Genomic DNA, 22,622 nt, shown 5'->3' with positions numbered 1-22,622 from the left:
GAAACAACATCAATTCAAAGAATAAAGTCTGCTATGACTCCAAACTACAAATGTATTGAGATAAACAAAAATTTCCATCCCTTCAAATCTTCGTCAGGTCAAAAAAAGACATGGCACGGTTTATAGTTTATCCCATAATGCCTCAGTCAGAAGAGAGCTTATAAAGAAAAACTAAATCTCTTACAAAACTTTGCGATTTCAACAATTTATCAGACACATCATCAGTTTTGTTGCCTTTTTTTGCATAAACTCTTCACTTAACCAATTGTAACAACTTGACTCACTTCTGCCTCTAGTTTGTTCTTTAAGCCAATTACAGTGTGTCTTTCAAAAATAATTTTCAAAGGAAGCATGACAGCTACTGTACCTGAAATTAAATGTGCAAAATCCACTTTTCCCATATTTGTACTAGTTCCCCCTGAAATTAGAACGCTTCATTCTGCTCATTATCCAATTTTATCTCTGCTGGAAGTTGTTTAACCTTCCTGTAGCCCGCCTTATTACTTTTCTGACAAAACATCTGCTCTGCGTGTGTATCTGCAGTTGATTAACATATAATGAATCGACGGAATCTACATTTTACTAAATGAAACCTTTCATAAAGCTGATAGAGGGAGTTCATTCTTTATCACCTGCTTTTCATTTTCACATCAAGAATTAAATTTTTGCTGTTCTTAAAAGTTTGTAATTCCCAAAATTGTTAATTTTCTCATCTGAGAATTAAATTTATTCTTAATATTGAAATCAGATAAGAGCACAAGCTTTACACCTTTGTGTGGTCTTATTTTTTAGAGTGTATACGCTGAATATGTTATCCTCTAAGCAACACATCTTCACTTATCCATCGATTATCATCCATCAGTGCGCCTTGAAGTGACTGCTTGTCCGTTTTGTGATTTGAAAAGACATTTTACATGCAAATCCCTTCTCTAAAAAGCCCAATAAATTAAGCCTCAGGAAAGGCTTTTCAGGAACTATAAGGTTGAATCTGTGGAACCAATTACCTTGATACCAGCAGAGCGGCATTTGCCCACTGCGTCAGGCACAGCGGCACGGGGCGGATCAATCATGGAGATGAGACCCAGGAAGCAGAGCTGCTCGGTGGGAAAGTTCGTGTCGTCGCTGTCGAAGGTGAAACCTCGAGGGAACTGGGATGGAGACAGATTCACGTGGCAGAAGCCTGCAAGAACAGAGAAGAGGGATCAGTGAGGTGATCGTTCTTAAGTGACTGAAGAGACGTCTCAAAGTAGACAGATGCTACTGAAAACAAAAACTTGTTGTTTTGTTGTTCTGACATCACATTTATCTGGCACTTAAAAAGAGGACTATTGTTTATAACCCTGAGGATGATTCAAGTCCACAACATCCAACGTTAAAGATGCTCTAGAGTCTTTTTCTGTTGATATTTAAAGTGACTTTGAAAAAGTATAAATACAAAAAAAGGGTCTGAAGGCGCCTTCAGAAAAATACATTGTCCCCTGGCTGCAATGATCCTTTACTTTACAGTGTGCATACAAATCATTTTTAATTTTAGATGTAGATTTGGAGGTTGCAGGTCTGAAATACAAATTGAATCAGCCACTTTTATTAATTCATGATCCACAGCCCTTTAAAATATGTATCTGCTGAATCCCTATAGAGCATAGCAAAATAAAATGCCGCTGATGAAAAACCAGGCTCGGTAATAAAAGTGGCGGAGCCTCTTGTTGTCATGAAACAGCCGGCCATCATCATCACCCAAGGCATAACTGAGATTTAATAATTTACATGATTTCAGGAGTTTCACTCCCAAAATGGCGCCATTCCACATTTCACTGTGTGAGAAAGTGACACCTCCTCTAACAAAATGATGATAGCACATAATTATTACCTATGGCACTTCTTAAAAAGATGCCAGGTAATTTTTTTTTTTTTTTTCCTTGGTTATCAAAATGATGACATTTACAGAGTCTGGATGCTGAACACTTTAGTTGAACTTTGGGTAATGACTTTTTGTCCAAAATGTGTCTATGGCATTTTTAGAGGGGAAAATGTTATTTCATGTACAAATTATTTTAGAGCTCAGTGCAGAGTTTGACCTGAGTGATATTACCAGTACATTACCAGCTAATAATCCAGATGTACTAAATTCACACCACAGAAAACCGGTATCTCTAATACTTTTTATATCAATGCTAATTTCAGCTTTGACTCCACGTCATTCCATTCCAAAATAAGACTGAAAAACCTTCTTCTTAGGATGCACTGTCACAATAAAAGCATTCAACCATGCTAAACTACCCTGTTTATAAAAGGTAAGTGCTGTGTCAAACTGTATCTCCAGACCACCTTCTCTCAAACAAGCTGATGATATTTGGTGGCACCAAACTTACCAAGCACTCTCTCTCCCAGTCCTCCCAGCTCCATGTAGGCATTCTGGAAAGCATCTCTCCAGTTATCATCAAGTGGATGCTCCTGGCCGTGGATCATAATGGTGCTGCACCTGTAAGACATTCATCAATAATGCTTTTACTGCTACTGCAACTACTGCTTATAATACCATCTGCAATATTGTGTAAAGAAACTGCTGCAAAACAACGAACATAAACCAGAGGTAAAAATGCAAAGTGGGTAAACTATGAGAAAAAAATAATCTGTGCTTTCAGAAAATTGTTTGTGCTTTTGCATGATTATTCTTAATACAACCAACATCATTTTAATGAATTCACTATAAGTTATAATTTACTCTGCATTAACTGTATATTGAATATTTATAGCGGCCTAAAGGTTAACTCTGTTTTGCAACATTGGCTACACAAAGTCCCTGATGAGCCGGGTGAAAAAGGGCATCTCTTCCACAGCAAAGTTGGAGTGTGGTTTGATTTTTGCACACAGAGTTTGCAAACAGAGGGGGCACTTGGAATGTGAATCAACCAGGGGCATTTAATCTCACCAAAAGGTAAAATGGGCTCAGAGCTTGGGTTGACCAGAAATCAGATTAAATGTGTGGCATAGTGTGGAAATGTGGCCAAAATCACAAGAGTGCATGAGTGTTCCCACTCAGGCACATTAATACGCTGATTAAAAAAAGAAAGAAAAACTGTAAACTGTACACTTCAGGTCCTCAACCCCACCCAGAGCAACTAATCAACAAAATTTAAAGGTCCCATATTTGACACTTTGACAGTGTTTTATTTGAAGGGTTGATGCATAAGAAGATATATGTGTGGTTTAAGGAACAAAAAAACACTTCAATGTAGTTTGACATCTCCTCTCTCAGGCTTCTCTCTGGAGCTCTATAGTAACAACAGGTCAATGAGCCAATCAGAAGGGAGGAGGTTCTGAGCCTCTCTTCTAATTGGCTGACTGTTTTCTGAGTGATCAAATAAAATATAGCAGATTTCAGGTAAACACTCAGAGAAACCAAAACCTGCAAGTTTGGATGGTGGGTTTGGGTGGGCCGGGCTGAGAGCGGTGACTGATTTGTTGTGACATCTCAAAGTTACAGAAGTCCTGACGGCTGGTTTTAAGGCTCAGTTTCTGAATACAGGCTGTGTGCATTTCTCTGTGGACTGAGGCTTTGATACTTTCACAGTATTAATACAGAACCTAGACCTGCTTTATAATCAAACAACACATGGACATCTCACTTTATACAATATTGGACCTTTAAAGGATGAAGCTGGTTGTATTCTACGCTTTTCTAATTTAAGACCGATCCCATGAAAAGACCAAAGCAAAGTGTTGGTGTGTCTCCCAATACACAGACTTCTTTACTTTCTCTGTGGCCCCAAGTCCATTAAAAGCAGCTTCCAAAACAGCTGGGCTCTGTCATCTCTTAGAAAACACTATTCTTAACAGTGAATTTGTCGGGGACTATTTTTGATTAATACACATTTGGTACTCTTGTGAGTAACTGTAGTGAGTATTTACAGCAGTGGGACAGTGTATGTGGGATTGAGTTTGTTTATGATGATGAAGGAACATGTCACCCAGAGCAATGGAGCGGCTCACTGATGTGTTTTAATAGTTTTCAGACGACAGTGGCTTCATCACGTTTGAGATGTATTGGCAATACTTTTTAGTAGGATCAATTCATTGCTGGTTTGAGTCTTTTCATGGGGTTAACTGACAATTCACTACACCACATTTGTGAAGCAGACAGCAAAGGTAACGGAAAAATAAATCTGAATTTTCTGCTGCATTTCTTGAGAGACGTAAAATCGATCCATTATTGATTAACCAACCTGTCCAAGATTCTCTCTGGCGCTCCCTTCATGACCAGAATATGACCAGAGGGATTGTCCTCCACTTCATGGATAGAGAGCTGAGAAAAGGGGGGAGGGAGGACAGAAAGATGGGTAAGGACATAACATGACAGGACGTAGTACAAAACATATTTAGCTACATTTCAGATGCAAGGTGTATTTTCTTGCCGGTTGTTTCTTGCTGGTTTACAACGATTCTGTTTCAGTTAGAAAAAGACTGAAGACAGACACGCTCCTTAGTAATACTCCAGAATGAATTTCACGTTCGTGCCAGCAATCATTTTTTGGGAGTTGCTGTCACATTTTTTCCAAGTAGTATGAAATAAAAGTCTTACTGAAATTGACTTGACTGAGTGCACACTGTAAGTCATATGTATTCCCTGTGTTGAAGGAGCATTCATTCATGCTCTCACATGTATTCCTGTGGCGTTACACCTTGCATTACCCCTCCCCGCCATGAAAACACGCACTCCCACACACGCCCACACACACACAAGCACACACTCCCCCAGGTACTTTGTATCTGAGTCACAGTATATCTAATCTCAGAAAACCAGAGCAAAATTGCCTTTTTTTTTTTTTTTTCCCTCAACACAGACGTTCCTATTTTAAGTCAGGGAACAGGTGCACAAAATGCATGCAGAGAGTCCTTTGTTTGCCTCAACATCACTGCTGTGTTATTCATACGCTGGTTCAAATCTCCAGACGGGCTGAAAGGACCGGGTGTGGAAAATGAAGCAAGAACACTCCCCCTTGCTTTAATTGCTGCGATGCCCTTGAGCAAAAATGTTCAAGCTCAATGTGATGACTTTTTTATAGTTCAATATTAACTTTTAATTTATTTATTTTTTTGCCAGTGCTGTTGTTGACTCCTACAGGATGGAACAAAGCATGCAGCTTAACTTAAGACCCTTCAGAAGTGCCTGTTCTGATCTACTGTTTATTGACAAGAGAATTTAAAAAAAAACTTTGTCCTTTGTTTCTAGATCATTTCCTGCTGTGAAATAACCAGAAAATATCTTTGTTTAAAGGGGCTATTTGTAAGTTTTCTCTGTTGCCGAAACATAATTTCTTGCCGAGAGCAGGTGGTGATGGCCATCGTTGCATTCACAAGACAAGATGTTCCAATTTGCCTTCTGAGCAGCGCTAGATTGGCAGATCTAACGTTAGCTATGTAGAGATAGCAAAACTTACAAATAGCTCCTTTAATGCCTAATGTTATCAGAAATGAAGCAGACTGCAGTGGCAAACTCCAAAGCAAAGTCCAGGATGGCCACACACATGTCACACTGAGCTTTTTAAAAAATTTGATTTCTAATAATAACACATAAAGGGAGGCATCAAAGTGGCAAACAGAGCATCTTCTAAGCAGCAAAAGAGAAACCAGTTTGTAATCCACACATACACCACCTTTCTGTCATAAAGAAGACATATTGCACAGAGCTTTAACACTGCAACAGTTTCTGTGTGGCCTCTGGTTGTGGTTTGTTGGGCAGCTTCCAGATTCGACTGTGTGCAACCATATGAATGTAAAATAGGGTGTTGCTGTTAAAGAGCATGCATGTTCAGGCTGCCTTCCCTGGATTCAAAAAGGTTAAAAATGAATATTCATGACTCACTCAAAGCATGTAAATGCATCTTTTTAAAACATCATAATATTGTCTGTTTAAAGAGGACTGACAGAATTGTCAAAAATAAATACATTCTATAAATGCAAAATTAACCTAAATTTAAAAAGAACAAGATTCTTTTTTTGATTAAGATAGATGAATTAAAATTTGAACAAACTGAAAGCTGTGGTGTTTAAAAACTACTTAAAAACTGTAATTGTTAAAGACGGTATAAAATGACGGTAATAATAATATGAATGGTCTGCAAATGTGTTGTGTGATTTCACTGTACACCCGCATCAGCAGCAGCTCCAGCACAGAGCTGTGCTGTGACATTAGCCTCGTGCACTACCTGGTACTTGTTGGTGGAGTTAAAGGGGATCTCTGCCACTTTGGGGTTCCTGCCTCTCATGTCACGAACGTTCCCGCAGCACACCTCGATGCATTTCAAGAGAGCTGACTCTGACGCGTCCCCCGCTGTGTCCCTCTGGGGGAAACGCAGACAGACACACATTAGCACAGTCGTTCACACATGCATATTAAGAAATGAGTATCTGTCTCGCTGCCTGTGTTCATTGCACCGCTGTGGAGAGAAGCTTTCAGATTATGTGTTACTTAATTTATTGAAACAGTACCTCAGAGAACTTTCTTTACTTCCATTATGGTTCCCGTTAATGATGCACGTATCATCTGCATCACCAACACTTGTGATCTGGCCTCAGCATTGTTAAACAATGTAATGTAAAACTAATGGAAGTAGTTTTCTTCTTCAGTTCATTCGATTAAAACAGCGAGGTTTTCTTAAAGGCATCTTTTATTGATACGAATGTAAAAGGCCCTGGATACAAAAATCATGTGGGAAATAAATATTGCTGCATGAACACACTAGACTTATGCCAATATGCCAATGGCAATAATCAATAACAAAGTGGTTGCTAAGGTTGTAGCTAACAAGTAAAGTGGTGCTTGTTGTTCTGAGTGGTTCATTTGTTTAGAGGGATGTAGAGAAGTCTCTCACTGACACTGGCTGCTTTTCTTAGAAGATAAAAAATTGATAACTGAGTAAACCACATATAATCTGTGGTTTTAGAAAAATTCACTATACATAACACATGAAATCATTTTTTTCAGTGTGTGTATCCATGAATTTGAGCATGTTTACACTGTACTTGCACATGCAAACATCACAATAATATGCTGGGATGGAGGCCTTTTCTATGAGGCTCAAAATTGGATTATGCCATGTGTGGATGCACATTGCTCCATTTATTTTTATCAGCTAGAACTTATGTGACAAAGTTGCTTGTGTCGTACTTGAATCATTTAGGGGAAAATTCTCTCCAAATAACCTGTAAAATCGTCCTGCCTGAAAAATGTCCACGATGATCACTGCAATTCATCTCGCTCTTGGGGCCAATTTATTAAAATCCATGCAGAACTGATTGACCTGACGCCTAATATACCAAAGGGGGCCAAACGAAGATAAGAGATTTCTCTTGGTTCCTGTTTATTCATTCATGAATAGCTGCGAAACAAGGACGCGCGCTCTGCGAGATTTGTCCTTGTTTGTGCCTTTTCATGAATGAATAAATAGATCAAGGAAATTCCATTTCTCTGTTTTCCCATGTGCAGATGGGGACTTGTTCTTGTAATGGTAGTGGAGCCTGGGCCTTGACTGCTGTGTTTGAGTGCCTTTTCATGAATGAATAAATAGATCAAGGAAATTCCATTTCTCTGTTTTCCCATGTGCAGATGGGGACTTGTTCTTGTAATGGTAGTGGAGCCTGGGCCTTGACTGCTGTGTTTGAGCGCTGTCAGGAGACACGGCTGTTACTTAATGCAAGGAGGAAGTCAGAGGCACCTCGAGGGGCAGAGAGGCTGCAGCAGCAGGGTCTGCTCCCACCAGAGTCAAGGAGATGTAATCCCTGTCGCTGTGAGCCACACAGAGAATTTCTTCAGGTCAATGTAGCACAGGTTGGAAGATAGCGGTTGGTAGAACACTGGGATATTATTGACTTACCCACCCAGCAGTGTGTGTGTTTGTGCATCAGTGTGGGGGAGTTATTTCCAGGGGTGCATTGGATTATCCTCAGTGTGTCTGTGTTTACGTGTGAGAGGGAGGTTAAGCGTGTGAGCCAGTGTGTGTGTAAAGCACCTGTGTCAAGAGGTATTGACAAATTATTTTTATGGGTTGTGTTTTTCCCTGTGGGTGCCATGTGGGTTAGGATCAGCTGGCAACAGGAGAGAATACAAAGTACATTTAGTCGTGTGCTGTACCTATAAAAGTTTGGAACATGTGAACTAGCTACTTTATACTTCATGATAGGACCAATGTTTTGTAGTCTATTTTATATTATCAACAAACCGCTAAAGAAACTAAAACCTACAATGAGTTTAACCTTCAGAAAAGTATGCTACTCTAGCTGTGCTCAGTGAAGGAGCCCATACACAAACATAATATATGTATATATTTGAATTTCCATATATGAAGTATATGTACATATAAAATAAAAACATATGTAAAAATCATATATAAAACCTGTTAGAAATTGGAACATAAATATCCATCCTGAAGCCTGTGAATATATGTAATATGTAATATGTAATATATGTATATATAATATACAGTAGGGTCCAAAAGTCTGAGACCATGTTGCCAGAATGGGAAGATACAAATGTTTAAAAATAATAAAGAAAATGAATAAGAAAAACATATGAGCATTAATCAATGTATGTATGTTGCATTAACAAACTTGCATATAAATAATTATTAATATAACATATAAGATTTCCACATGTTATATCATATAAAAATTGATCATATATATTTTTAATTTATGTACATGTACTAGTTTTACTATGGATATTTCATATTGCTATAAACTTATATCTTCATATATCCAGAGGATGTGTATATGTGATAATCATATATGAAATGTATGGCGACGTCACTCTTTATGTAAGGATATGTCATATATTACATGTATGGGGGTGTATTTTTTGATGTTTTAATTGACAAAAATTTAGCATTTAGCATTAACCTCTAAGTATAAATTTGGTTAATATGTTCCTTGTAATTGAATATTTTAACATAGTTGCATTGCTGCCGTTACATACAGTAAGTAAAGAAGCTGAATAATCCTCCAACACTGCTTCTTTTTGAGTGACAGCTCACCTAGCACTCTCCTGATGCTGTTAGCTTCACCCTACTGGCAAACCATGTAGGCAAAATCATGTCTCATGAATAATGTGCATGCATTATTTGATCCAAATCTAAAAAGACTTGCTCATAATGTCCTTGGATTAAACTGAACCTATTATACCCCCACTGCATTAGAGCGGTGAGATAATTTATGATACTCAAGTATCAATGCAAAGGTTTTGGAAAGTTGCTGTTGTGTTGTCAAGTGTGTGGTGGAGGTTCATACCATCTGGACAGGAAACTGCTCCTGTCCGGCTTTGAAATCAGCTCTGTTGCACAGGCCGGCCACACGAGACAGAGCCGCCCAAGTAGCAGAAGTCTTGTCAAAGCCTGAACCTGAGAGAATAGGAGAGGAAGCGGTGTTAGACTTTTTTTTTTAAAATAGGGCTCATGCAGTATTTATGCTACTGACTTAACTCTCGGTTCACAGAGTAGCACTGGATATTGTAGCTAAATAACAGGGTCAGTGAGTCGGGGTCAGTTAAGTCGAGCGATCACTTTTTGCTTGACAAAAGTGATTTTTCAATTCCCCAGTCTGGAAAATGGCATTCATTTTTGTGAGTGTCTCAAAAAAAAAAATGTTGGAAATTTCTCTTATCAAAATTTCATCCCTCACCCACCCAATCGAACTAAAAATGACCTTCACTTCGCTGCTGGCACCTGCATTCATTTTTCATCTAAGCGCAGACTCTCTAGAGTGGTCACTGTCACCGTTATTGCGAAAACAGAATGTGATAAGTGTCATGCAACATACAGTACACAGTGGCAAACTGCGGCTGGAGTTGCTGAATTTGACAAAGCGAGGTGCAAAAAGGTTCAGAAACCTGCAAAAGCTACAAAAATACAGTAGCCTGTACTGCTGAAAAATGAATATACTGAGTTTTTCTTGCGCACTATGTCAGCTGTGTGGCCTCCCTCAGCACTGCTGGCTGTTTGTTGAATAACTGCACAATCATCTGACTCTGTACTCATTGGTATGCACCGAACACCTGTTTTTTTTTTCTTTTTTTTTGGAACTTTTGGTTATTGCTGAAAGCTTCTTTGAAATTTGGCTCGATTTGTTGTCATTTGGTGGGAGACTGGAATCCGATTGGTTCCACAGCAGCAGTCTTACTGAAGAACTCTGGGAAAAGACATGTTTGTAGCTGACGGTTGTGCCACCCACTGCATACCGCAGCTCAGTTAATCCTAGCACTAGCACGAACAGCAATGGCGGTTGGCTGGCGTGAACATTGGACAGATGAATTTCGGCAGGTGGTCACACCCCCCTCTGTATTCCCACACACTCTATTTCCCCTTTTATATCTCTCAGTCTCTCCGTCTTTTCTCCAATCTCTCCTCTTCCACCGTTTCCTTCCTCCTTGTTTTCTTTTCATCTCTCCCTCCCTCTCTCTGTCTGTCTTACCACTCTGGTCCTCAGTGGTGTCCGCCTCGTGGATCTGGTTGTCGAACCACATGTGGGCCACGGTCATGCGGTTCTGGGTCAGCGTGCCCGTCTTGTCAGAGCAGATGGTGGAGGTGGAGCCGAGAGTCTCTACGGCCTCCAGGTTCTTCACCAGACAATTCTTCTTGGCCATTCGCTTGGCAGTGAGAGTCAGACACACCTGGGAGGACGGTGGGAGGTGAGCAGGGGGAGAAAGAGATTGGTGGGAGGGGAAGAGGATGAGGGAGGGAGGAGAAGGAGAGGATGGATGATTGTTAGTCAACAAGGGGAGAGAGCATGTGTACGCACTGGTGCATTCAAGTGTTTGTGCATGTGAAACCATGCGTGGTCCAGGTGCCTTACGGCGAATGTGTGTGTGATGGAGTATGTGTATGTGTGTACCTGGTCGGCTGGTTAACAGCAGGTGCGCAGGGACATAAGAGCATGATGCATAGACACATTCCATATGTTGTAAGAGACACATTAACATACATTAATTCAATCAGACCACATTACTCACAGAAACATTTCCACACACAACTCACAGTGTGTTTAAAGCGAGAGCAACTGAAGAAACCAGTCAATGGAAGTCAATTTATTTTCTGTGACCAGTGAAATGTCGACTGATGGCATTTCAAATGCCAGCTGGCATCCACCTCAGCTCGCACTTTGTTTATTGTTGCAGAAAAAGTTAGATGCACTTCAGCGTTTGAGCAACTCCGACATCCAGTAATAAATCACCTGCTTTGCTGTGTTGTGTAGCATCAGCAGAGCTACAGCTAATCTTCATGAGGCTGATGCACAGGTGTAACTAATAACATTGATAATGGCTCTGTTCCATTCATATGTGCCAGTGAGTCATGACAGTCAGGCCAGAAGGCAAAATATTAATAATAGGGTTCTGGAGCCGGCAAGCTCAAAGCTGCGCTAATCAATATCTTTAACAATAGATCAAATGGCTATGTGTAATGTGAAAGCAGCTGCTCGAGGTGAAAAATCCTTGGAAAATCAACACCCAACTCCGCAGTTTCCCTCAGTTCTACAGAGTTTTTAAGCCTTCTTTAGCTCAATATCTTGGTTTTTAGGCTAAATCCAGTCTCATCAAACACGTTTCCTGCAGCCTCAGGCAGCTGTTTCCAGTAAGCAAGGTCATTAACCTGTTGTATGTGCAGCTCCTAACAACAGACAGGCAGGCAGACAGACAGGCAGATATTCCCCTCAGGACTTGGTGGAAAGCAACAAAGAGGGAAAAGGGAGAACAAACACTTATTTGTTATGTGATCACTCCAAATAATTCATAATATATAAAATGAAAATAAATAATAAATAATGTTCTTCCATAATGTGCAAACAGGCAATCTGCTCGCTAATATGCTCGCCATAACTTTACAAAGGCCTGTGCCAGTGGCCAAGAAGTCAATCACTGCAGCCTTAGATAAGAGTGCAGCCATTAATAATGTTATGAGTCACACCTCTGTTTAATATGACCACCATCTTAAATCTATATTCAATACACATGCTAACCATACTGTATAAGTGCAACCAAAACATACCAAGCTGCTAATTTTCCACAAAAACAAATCAGTCCATACCCACACACAACAGTCCGCCCACCAATCATCTCCATCTTTACACCACTCATGACTATGACCAGTGTTTGTTTATTTTCAGTGTCAAAATAAAAATGTAATTTAAAAGAAGAGCAGATTATGAAAATAAAATAATTCAAATTACCATTTGCAACACAAAGACTGTTTTAACCTCTGTGTTTGTTTGTGTAGAGCAGCCAGTTTATGACCTTTCCCCACGGCGCTGTTCACTTTCTATTTCCAGAAGCATATTATGACCTGTCCTTGCTACAAGGGGAACTTGTTTATTGCAAACTGAAGTGCACATTGTTTTTTCTTGCAGCAGAAATAAGAACTGGGTGCACAGGGACATTAAATCCTATTTTAAATGGTTTAAACTGATCTGCTCCTTTTAAAAAACACAAAGATAGTTTTTAGTGAAAATCAATACAAACTTCAAACCGACACCCACACACCCACACACACACACACACACTACTCACAGTGACGGTAGCCAGCAGTCCCTCAGGCACGTTTGCCACGATGATGCCGATGAGGAAGATGACAGCCTCGAGCCAGGTGTAGCCCAGGATGAGTGACAGGATGAAAAAGCTCACGCCCAGGAAGACTGCCACGCCTGTGATGATGTGGATGAAGTGTTCGATCTCGATGTTGATGGGCGTCTGGCGGACCTCCAGCTCAGAGGCCAGAGTGGCGATGCGCCCCATCACCGTTCGATCACCGGTGGCTATCACGATGCCGTGGGCCGTACCTGAGAGGGAGGGGCTGACTCACTGTTATGCACTCTGGACAAAAGAAACATCACTTCAACATACTATTTGAAAAAATGTTTGCAGCGAGAAGGCATCAAAAATGCAGCGACTACTTTCTCAGTAGAAAGCAGTTCCAATGAAAACAAGATCTGTGGATTATCCAGAGCAACAAGGACACTGTGCCAGGGAAAAAAAAGATATTGCCACTGACTTTTTTAAATTATTCAGCTCCACTGCAATGGGGTGGAAGCAGATATCTCAGAGGCATACATTTCAAATCCCGGACACACAAACCCAAAACTATCTGCATGGCTAGACACCAGAGGAGAGTGAGAAAATACGATGAGGTTTTTTCTTTTGTAATTTAGGTCAAATGATCCTTTAACACAACCTAGACAGATGAAGCAAAACTGAATAATAGACTGTAAGACAGGAGACTAAACATAGCTCTGTATCATATAGTTTTCATGACTGATTCTAAAATTCAGCTTGTGAAAAATTTCAAACATGACTGATATAAAATTTTGATAGTATGTTTTTCAATTCTTATCCTCAGCTTTTAAGTCGTCATGAACAAGAAGTCCATTAAGTGCTCAGAAAAAATGAAAATTTGAATGTTTACAGCTCCATGACTGTTTCTAAGGTTTAAATGGACTTTAAACTTCAACTAAATCCTGGGTTGACAAATGATTGGATTCACAGGCTGCAGTTTCCATTTATTAAAATTTTTATTATCTACTTCTTTTTCCAAACTCTACTTTGGAGTCCAACTGTTCACTTTCTATACACAACCACCATTAGAATTCAGATGAAGATATTTATGAAGTTGCAGATTCTAATATGAATAGCCCATTGAAATGCTCAGGGCATCGCAACTTGATGATTGATAGCAACTCAAATGCCAACTAAAAATTCCCATCGGGTGAATCTGAAAAATGGAAACACTCAATAAAAGTCTTGATGCATTCAAATTTCAATAACTGCACATTGTACTGTAGGATGCAGGGGTGGAGCTTCTGATCAATCATGCACTGAAACACACTCATGTTTGGGGGGCACAGCAAAACGATAATGATCTCCAGATGGCTTTAAAAAAAAAAAAAAAGAAGACATTTAGAGACGGTAAGAGACAATGTTGGGCCAGATGTGGCCTACTGACCCTCGACACAGTTGGTGGAAAAGAAACAGATGTTGCGGGTCTCTAGGGGGTTGTCGTGTGTGAACTCCGGGGAGCGAGTCTGGGGCTCTGATTCTCCCGTCAGAGAGGAGTTGTCCACCTTCACAAGGAGAGGAGGAGAGAGGAGGAGAGAGCAGTGTTACCCAGTGAGACTGAGGGACAGACACAGGAGAGAGCGAGGAGGTGAAACTGACAGGGTGGGAATGAAAGAGGCAGCACTTAATAGCAACAAGTGCGGTGATGTAACACTCTTGTCACGTCACAACCCTGTTCCTCCATAGGTGACGAAATCTATGCCACCGATCACTATGGACTCGTTACACTGCTTCAAAACCCAGGATAAACTCAACAATGAACAGTGGTCAAGCCACAAAGGTGACATTTTGGACAAATGTTCAACCGACGTCAACATATGGAAAGAAAAAACAAACAGAAATCTAAGAGGAAGACGCATGTTTACCTCGTAACAAACTACCACTAACTTGTGAACATGGAAAGAATTTTACTTGAACTTAACTTCAGTTTTTCATCGAACCCCCAAAACCTAAAAACAGACAACTAGCCACTCAAAAATCATGCTGGGTGAACGTGTGATGGCTTGGAGACAAACCACCACCCTCAGCACCATAACCCATGCTGCACAAAACAAAAACTTTCAGGGTTATGTAAGAGAATTACATCATAAGATGTTATGGGATAAATTATTCCAACAACTGATTTGTAATGTGTTTATATCTGACTAAAATATTGCTTGCAGCTAGAAAAAAAAGTTATAGGTTATAGTTAGTTATATAAGTTGGTATAAGATTGATCTTCGGAAAAGAGCAATAACTTAATATCATTATGGAATTTTACATACCTCACCGTCCTTTAGAGTAAAAGAAATTGAAAAGTTAAGAAAAATTATTTAAATAATCAAGATACCAAAAAGTAACCTGATCAAACAACCGCACATGAGAGAGTATACACACGTGTGATTACCCTACGACAAGAGCAGTATTTAATGTTGTTTTAGTAGCAAGGCTCAAGGGGAAGTCAGTATGAACCGGTCGGCCTATTGGTCGCTCCAAACTGAAATATCTTGACAAATATTCACCATGAAATATTCAAGTTTCCCTGACTTTTCTTCTGGCGCCACCAATAACTCAAAGTTTTCAATAATCCAGTGAAATACCTCCACATCTACAAGACGGATCTGCACAAAGTTTTGTTTGATATTGATGTTCCAATAAATCCCATAATATGACATTGGTGATTCCCTGACTTTTTCTGTAGTGCAGCTGGCAGACGTTTATGGCTAATGTCTTGACAACCTTTGGATGAATTACCATGAAATCTGTTACAAACCTTCATTTCCCCCCTCAGGATGATTTCTAATAACTTTGGTGATTCCCTGACTTCATCGTGCCAAATTTTCAATGAATACCTGCAAAACTGATGGCATTCCCATCAGCCTATTTAGTTTTAGGGATAATTAGCAAATATCAACTTAAGATGGTAAACAACAGTCAAGAAAGAGAGAAAGAAAGAAAGAAAGAAAGAAAGAAAATTAGCTGGACCAAAGTTAGCAGGGCTACTGTAATCCCATTGAGGCCACCAGGCTCCCCAGGGCTGAGCCCAGCACCCCTCCCCTACCTTGCATCCGCTGGAGGAGACCACTCGAAGGTCAGCTGGGATGCGGTCTCCCCCTTTGATCTCCACCAGATCTCCCTGCACCACAAGCTCAGCATTGATCTGCATCTTCTCCCCCTCCCGGATCACCATCGCTTGCTGGCATGGAGAAAAACGAAGTGAGAGACGAGAAGGGAGAGGGAATGTGAGGAAGAGAGAGAGAGAGTGAGAGAGTGAGAGAGAGAGAGAGAGAGAGAGAGAGAGAGAGAGTTTGAGAACAGACAGCAGGTTTAGTCAGAGGAAGAGTGAGGATAGACATTAAAAAAAGAGGAGCCAGAGGGTGCAGAGGTATGTGAAAGGCAGAGTTAGAGAAAGCACAAGGAAGAAGAGAGAGAAAAGACAGGTAGGGAAGAGGAGGCACAAGAAGGGAGTGAAAGGAGCCTAAATAGATTAAAGAATTAGGCAATCGAAGTGCTAGAGGTGGATAACGCGAGGGGAGTTTTTATGCAAACACACTCACAATCCGAAGTTGGCTCAAACATTTATTCTTCCTTTGTGCAAGCTTATTAGGTTTCCACTCAAGTGAGTGTTTAAGCCCTACTTGAGGGATGGCTTATTGATTCTGAAAGCTCTGCGACTACACCAAACACCACACGCATCAACTTACCTGAGGCACCATTTTCTTGAAGGAGTCCATGATTCGGGAGCTCTTGGCCTCTTGGAAGTAGGAGAAACAACCGGTGATGATCACCACGGCTGCCAGCACCACACCGAGATACAACTGAAATAAGGGGAAAAGCCGAGGCCACAGGGGGAAGACAATGTCATTACTGACTTGGTTTGGTTCATGTAAGGCACGTTAAAGCGAAGCAAATGGGGATTTACAAGCTTCACATTGGTTTTAAAACAGTAACACCTTCAATGCAGAGTGCAAGAGAAGAGTTAAGAGCAAGAAAAACGGGAGAGCGCTTAGTCTTAGTGGGAGATTTAGAAGGGAAATCCATCCCACAGCTGAGGTCTTGTCATCTTGGACAGTTCATTCAATGTTTGTACAAGTGAACACATCTGTCTACCCAACCCAGAAAACCCAGAACTGACTTTGATCTGCGAGGAGACTCGTGGTTAAGTGAAAGCGATGAGTGCATATTCTGGAGCATTTTTATTGTATTTTCTGTTGTACCGATGAAAAAGCTGCTATGGGTTCAACTCTCACTGATGCAAACAAGACAGCGAGGCACTTCAGATAAGAGCATCTGCCAGAGCGTGGTGCACGGTACGTCCTGGACTCCTGGAGAATACAATTCCTAAATCCTGAGAAGTTTGCTTTTTGGAAGGTGCTGCTTTCACTTGACAGCAACAACTGCACAGCTGTTTTGCTATTTTACACTTGAATTACTTTTTTTTTTTTTTTTTTACCATAGCGGTGCAAAATCTTCTGAACCAGGAAATACATTTGTATCCCCAGAAAATCGCTTGTCAGTGTTTACAACATTTGCCTCCATTTCAGCATTCTGTTTCCTGCTCCCTGCCTTGTCTCCATGTGGTGTTTTCAGATTTAAACCGTAGCTCTTCTCGCTTCAGGAGATACTTGTTCTTGTTCACCAATTGTACAAAATTATAGGCGCAACAACTGTCCAGCCAGGTGACTCATTTGAATCTACCAGAGTTAAAAGGACTGCTTGTTATTTCAGCTGTTTCGGGGATGCTCAGATATTTCCTCAAACCAAGGAAGACAATCTTTCAGTTCAATAAATACATCAGAATATTGAAAATTAAGACACCAACAATGTGTGAAGTCCTGTTAGGGTGGATTTTCATCTCAAATAACTGCTTGTACATTATGCAAAGGCTCAAAGTGCCAAAGCTGCCGGCAGTCGGCGCTTTGAAGTGGTTCACCAGAGCATCCAGCTGTACATACTCAGTACTGAATGCAGAGATTAAATCATGGGGAGATTAAAGCTATCACGTGTGTGAATGTGTGTGTGACTATCTACTGTATGTTACTGTATATTATGCAAGGGTTTAATGCTGTCTGGGGTTTGGAGAGCGCTGCATGATGATTGCATAATGACTCAGCTCCATAAAGTGCAGTATGGATGACTGCTTGGCTCCATTTGCTCAGCGGTTGGTCTGAGTAGTTATCTGTACAAATGCCAGGACCGATGCCAGTGTCAGCGGTTGTTTTTACCTCACACCCTCTGAATGGGAGGGGGGAAGGGACTCTGTGTCATTATGTACTTGTAATTCTACACTTATGAAGACGAAATCCCGGTGTGTTTAAATGCATTTTAATGATATTTTTGATGTTCCTAAGTTCTCCTTGTCCCTCTTCTGTCTTGAAGCTATTTCCTTTAGTGAGGGTTGGCGCTGCGTCGGTTTCATGTGACATAATTGTGATGCCATTTGGCTCAGACTTTCGGAAAGGAGATTTAGACCTCGGGAGGCCACCGTGGTTAAGTAAAGGTCATACAGAGAAATCTGCCCACAAGAAAACGGAAGGTAAAGAAAATCCACCATAATTAAATGTTTGGACACTTCTGGTCTCTGGTTTTAGTTTCAGACTAGATTAGTGTGTGCATGTGATGATAAGTGTGTCTGTAAAACGTGCGTATATATTTGATTTCTCGATCTTCACTGGAACAATGATATCGTGTTTTTTGACAGATGGTGTGATCACATTTTGACAATATTCTGTCGTCCAAATGAATGATTCCACACCGATTTTAATTAAGAAATGAGCCGTTTAAGATATTTCAGCCAGTGCCAACACAGCCAATGCCAAAATTACACAGGCTGCAGTATACACCATAATGGAGAGGTTAAGCTGGGCTTAAATTCTCCTCAATATATTAGATATAATTCAGAAATTCATGCATGTGCACAGGTGTCCCGGAAAAAACAGATTTTGGAGAGAAAAGGATGAAGAGTTTTCTCCTGTTCACTGCATATAAGGTGGAAAGGTAATAAATAACCATAAAGCAAAACCCACTGGAAGATTTTTATATATGACAAGACCAATTATTACATTTTGGATTTCTACAGATGCTCGTTCAGTGGAAGATTAGTTTAAGGAGCTGTTGAGGCCTTTGCAGAAATTGACCTGCAGGTTACGTGACAATGTCCTTCTGCCTAACAAGCAGTCGTGGGACCAACAATGGCTGAGATCAGTAACTTAAATCAGTCGCCTGATTCAGGACCTCAATAAAAAGACGGAGTTTGGCATGAGATGTTTTGAGTTTTATCAGATGTGATGCAGGATGATTATATATACTATACTTTTATATAAATGAACTGAATTGTAATGTCAACATCGATGCTGGATAATGTTGAGCCAGACCAAAGATAGAAAGGTAAATCAATTTTTTTATCAGTTTATGTGCAGTATGCGTGTCTGAACAGTGTGTTCAGATCATACACCCTGGCTATATACAGAGATGCAATACAGTATCCGTTTGTGTCTGTACCCCTTTACACATCTCTACTGTATTATCAGTGTAACTGTCTTTGCATACCTGAATCTCCTCCTGTGTGGGATTAATATGTAAGCTGCGTGCCTGCACATACACATGCATTTTCTCTTTTTTCACAAGCAGTTTCTCACGTTGTCATTGGGCGGCTCGTCCTCCATTGCCACCTGGATGCTGTAGGCCAGGAAGCAGAGGATGGCACCGATCCAGAGCAGGATGGAGAAGCCGCCGAACAGCTGACGGCAGAACTTGACCCACTCGGGGGTGGTGGGGGGAGGAGTCAAGGCGTTTGGACCGTCCCTGGCCAGAATCTCGACAGCTCTGGTGTTGGTCAGGCCCTGGAGGAGAGCAACATTTTAGTAAGTGATTGTCTCTGAGTCTGAGCTGGGAATCTTATTACAGCACAACAGCCCCATTTTCACTGTGGCTTAAAAAGCAATTTTACTACTACAGTTGCAGAACATCAAGTATTCCTGCTTGGCCTATTTAACACCACACGTATAATGAACTGGGTGCCTCCTCTCATCTGAAGTGCTTGGTCGTAAAAGTGTTGGATGTAACTATATTAATTTACTAATAATCTATGAATATACCAGACATACTAAGCTGTTTGACATTTTTACAGCTTCAAAGATAACATCAGTTTCACCACACCTGCGACGTCAAACTTAAGGGAAGCAGCAGATGTGGTCACAGCGTAAAGACTTCTGTGATGAATTTCTATCTGCCTGCGTATGGGATTGCAGGAGTTGGTGCGTCAAAGTGTGTATGTTTGTGTTTGTTTGTGTTTGTGTGTGTGTGTGTGATTGAGGGATTAAAGATGAAGAGGGCTCAAGGTTAGCTGGATGCTGCTTTCCAGTACAGGCAGTTAGAGATTGGATCTCTATAGGAGATATTCCAGCTCCTCTTTGTTGTGTGAAAGTGTGTAAATGAGTGTGTGTGTGTGTGTGTGTGTGTGTGTGTGTGTGTGTGTGTGTGTCCTTACCCGTGTGAGGTCCACTCCATAGCGTTTTCCCAAATCATCCAGAGCTATTTTGTGGTCATCCTGTCGGGGTTAAAAATTTTCATTTTTTTAATATTTGTGCTTCAGGGGAACAGAAACAGTAATGAAGGTGTAGCACTGATGCATTACATCCCTCCATCTTAGTGCAAAAATACTTTTTTCCCTCTATTTGACATGGATTAATAAATATACAGTATGCTCCATGATAGATCGAAGGGGTCAAAGAGTGAAGGGCACTCCCCCTGCATCTCCAAGTAGCGCTGAAGTAGAGGTGTTTTCTCCAGTCATAAAAAGTGTGACGCAAAAAAACTTGTTGACGTATGTTGTGTTATCTTTTTTTTAAATCATGCATTCTTAAATTTATACTCCTGTGTATAACTGGCCGAAAGCCACCTCAAGATGCTGTTTTTAGATCTTAAAATGGAGTTTGGTGCTAAAACAACAAAAAATTTGAGCTTTCAGCTGCCAAGATTGTGTCGTCTCGCAGAATGAAGGGCTGCTTCCTTCATTCAATAATGAGACAGGAAGAAATCCCTCAATTTCTTCACCTGCTAGTACAGTAGCCCCCAGTGGACTACAATAATGAATTGTAGCTCCAAGTAATTCGGCCACAACAAACGACATGCCCCAGTGTTCACAAAACAGTTTGCTAGTTAAGCTTTGTTCATATGCTCCCACACCAAATATTGATCAGCCATTGTCTGGTGCTTGTTTAAAGGATTTCCGGGAGGAGAAAAACAAACAAAAAAAAAAAGAAGAACATCACCGACAGAGGAAGTAGTTCATGAGGCAGACTGATCGCTTAATCACAAAACTGCTCTAAAATGTTGACAGTATCCAAGGAATTCTTTCTCTTTAATCAGTCACAGGCCAACTTCATAATTGACAAGAGCTGCTTTAGCAGATCAGAGGTAGTGCGAGCAGCATAAACTTACCCCAGTTTTCATGGGCATCGCTTGGCTGCGTTTTGACAGCACCTCAAAGAGCTACAGCTCTGCACAAGACAAAAACTCTGCACTACACTGCTGGTGGCCCACAAATTATTCAGTATCTTTCTCCGTACAAAGAAGAGCAGTCAGAGGGTGGTAGAACAGATAGGAGAGGACAGGCAGGCTTGGAACTCATCTACAACTGACTACACTAAGCAGGTTGGATTGCCATTTTGTTTATGGGCCACCGTTTTCATTTATAGCCTTGTTAAATAACCCGGTGTCTTTGGCGTAACACGATTTGGGGATCATTCGGGTGCAGCAGCAATGGAATCAATCACTGTGCAGTGTGAGTGTGAGTTGGTGCAGTGGCAGCTTGTTTTTCTTACCAAGGCCACCTCCTTCTTGAGCTCATCCAAGTTCCTCTCCTTCTTGTTCCGCTTCCCTCCATTCTCGGCACCGCACTGGAGGAAAAAAATTAAAAAAGAGATTATCATACATCAGGCCTGTAGGCTACCATCCCCAAACCCCCACAGAAAATAAGTGGGAAAAGTCACATGCTTGTCGCCATGTTGCGCCTAGCCATTTACATTCATAGCGCCGTATTACAAGCGTCAGTGTGAGCACAATGGACTTTGTGTAGGCTGGTTCATTTCAATCTCCTGGCACTATTGGCAAATTATTCACTGAGTATAGGGGAGATTTTTTTTTTCCCCTCATAGTACGAGTTCCTCATTTGTGTGAGTGAGAGAGCGTGTGTGTCATGAACAGTTGGAAGAATGGTGCATCATGGAAATCATCTGCTGCTGTCAGTCTCCTCTTAGCAGCACGTGTGCATGTCAGCGAAGGAGGGATATACAAAGAGAATGAGGGGAGAGTGTGAGCGAGTGACACAGTGAAAAAGTAATCAAAAAGAGCCAAAGAGGGAGCACAGAGCCGGTGGAGTGCCTGAAATGTGTCTGGCATAGCAATTTCCCCCCGCTGTTTGCGAGGACGATTACCAGCCTGTCCTCCCATAAAGGTAAATGGAACTGGCCTGATGGAAGGAATAAAAACAAAATTACGTAATTACACAAATAAACAAGCCGGGAACAAAACTTATTGAGGAGAAAAGCCATCATCCTGAAATGTTACTGTCTTTAAAAAAAGAAGGAGCACTCTGTCGCTCAGAGACATCAAGCCCTGCAGGCACATTTAGATAACTCAGTAGTTTTCCATGATGCATGTCCACGCCATATGCTGTAACTGTACATAAGCTACAGAGGGAACACACTCATGTTTGTCAGCTCAGTTTAGACAGGAAGAAATGGCTTTAGTGTAATAAAAGAAAAATGGATATAAGAAGACGACTCTCTTTAAGTTGTTGTTTTTTTGTTTTTTTTTAAAAAAAGGAAGCAAACTTACCCCTCTGCCCATGCTGGACGTCCAGACGTCGGCAGGTTATAATGTGAAGGACAGCGCTCAGGGGCCCCGCCACAGCTGAGACCTCCCACCCCCACGTGTGGAAGACACTGGTGGCTTTTTTTGGGCCTGGCACCCCCACACCAAACATCCCATTCCCCCTGCTTCTTGCTCCCTCCTGTCAGGGTAACCTGAGCCATAAGACCCCCCC

The 22,622-nt window shown here is 41.0% G+C and overlaps 1 protein-coding gene across 1 annotated transcript in view; it reads right to left on the bottom strand.

The window, feature by feature from the left end:
• atp1a2a (ATPase Na+/K+ transporting subunit alpha 2a) overlaps window positions 1–22,519 on the bottom strand; it is a 34,889-nt gene extending 12,370 nt beyond the window's left edge. Inside the window, exons 1-14 of the mRNA XM_023424461.2 lie at window positions 22,415–22,519; window positions 21,400–21,474; window positions 20,064–20,123; window positions 19,213–19,416; window positions 16,279–16,392; window positions 15,636–15,770; window positions 13,983–14,100; window positions 12,554–12,822; window positions 10,465–10,663; window positions 9,286–9,395; window positions 6,210–6,344; window positions 4,227–4,306; window positions 2,373–2,482; window positions 1,005–1,180 (exon numbers count right to left, since the gene is read on the bottom strand). Of these exons, the coding sequence (XP_023280229.1) occupies window positions 1,005–1,180; window positions 2,373–2,482; window positions 4,227–4,306; window positions 6,210–6,344; window positions 9,286–9,395; window positions 10,465–10,663; window positions 12,554–12,822; window positions 13,983–14,100; window positions 15,636–15,770; window positions 16,279–16,392; window positions 19,213–19,416; window positions 20,064–20,123; window positions 21,400–21,474; window positions 22,415–22,426 (1,797 nt within the window). The 5' untranslated portion in view covers window positions 22,427–22,519. The remainder of the gene's footprint in view (window positions 1–1,004; window positions 1,181–2,372; window positions 2,483–4,226; window positions 4,307–6,209; window positions 6,345–9,285; window positions 9,396–10,464; window positions 10,664–12,553; window positions 12,823–13,982; window positions 14,101–15,635; window positions 15,771–16,278; window positions 16,393–19,212; window positions 19,417–20,063; window positions 20,124–21,399; window positions 21,475–22,414) is intronic.
• Between the last annotated feature and the right edge of the window lie 103 nt (window positions 22,520–22,622).

Source organism: Seriola lalandi, unplaced genomic scaffold (genome assembly GCF_002814215.2).
Source record: "Seriola lalandi dorsalis isolate HSWRI2012SDOR001 ecotype SW California unplaced genomic scaffold, Sedor1 jcf7180002054736, whole genome shotgun sequence".
Lineage (NCBI taxonomy): Eukaryota > Metazoa > Chordata > Actinopteri > Carangiformes > Carangidae > Seriola > Seriola lalandi.
The sequence above is the reverse complement of the archived record's forward strand: the minus strand, read 5'-3'. Positions and strand labels throughout refer to the sequence as shown.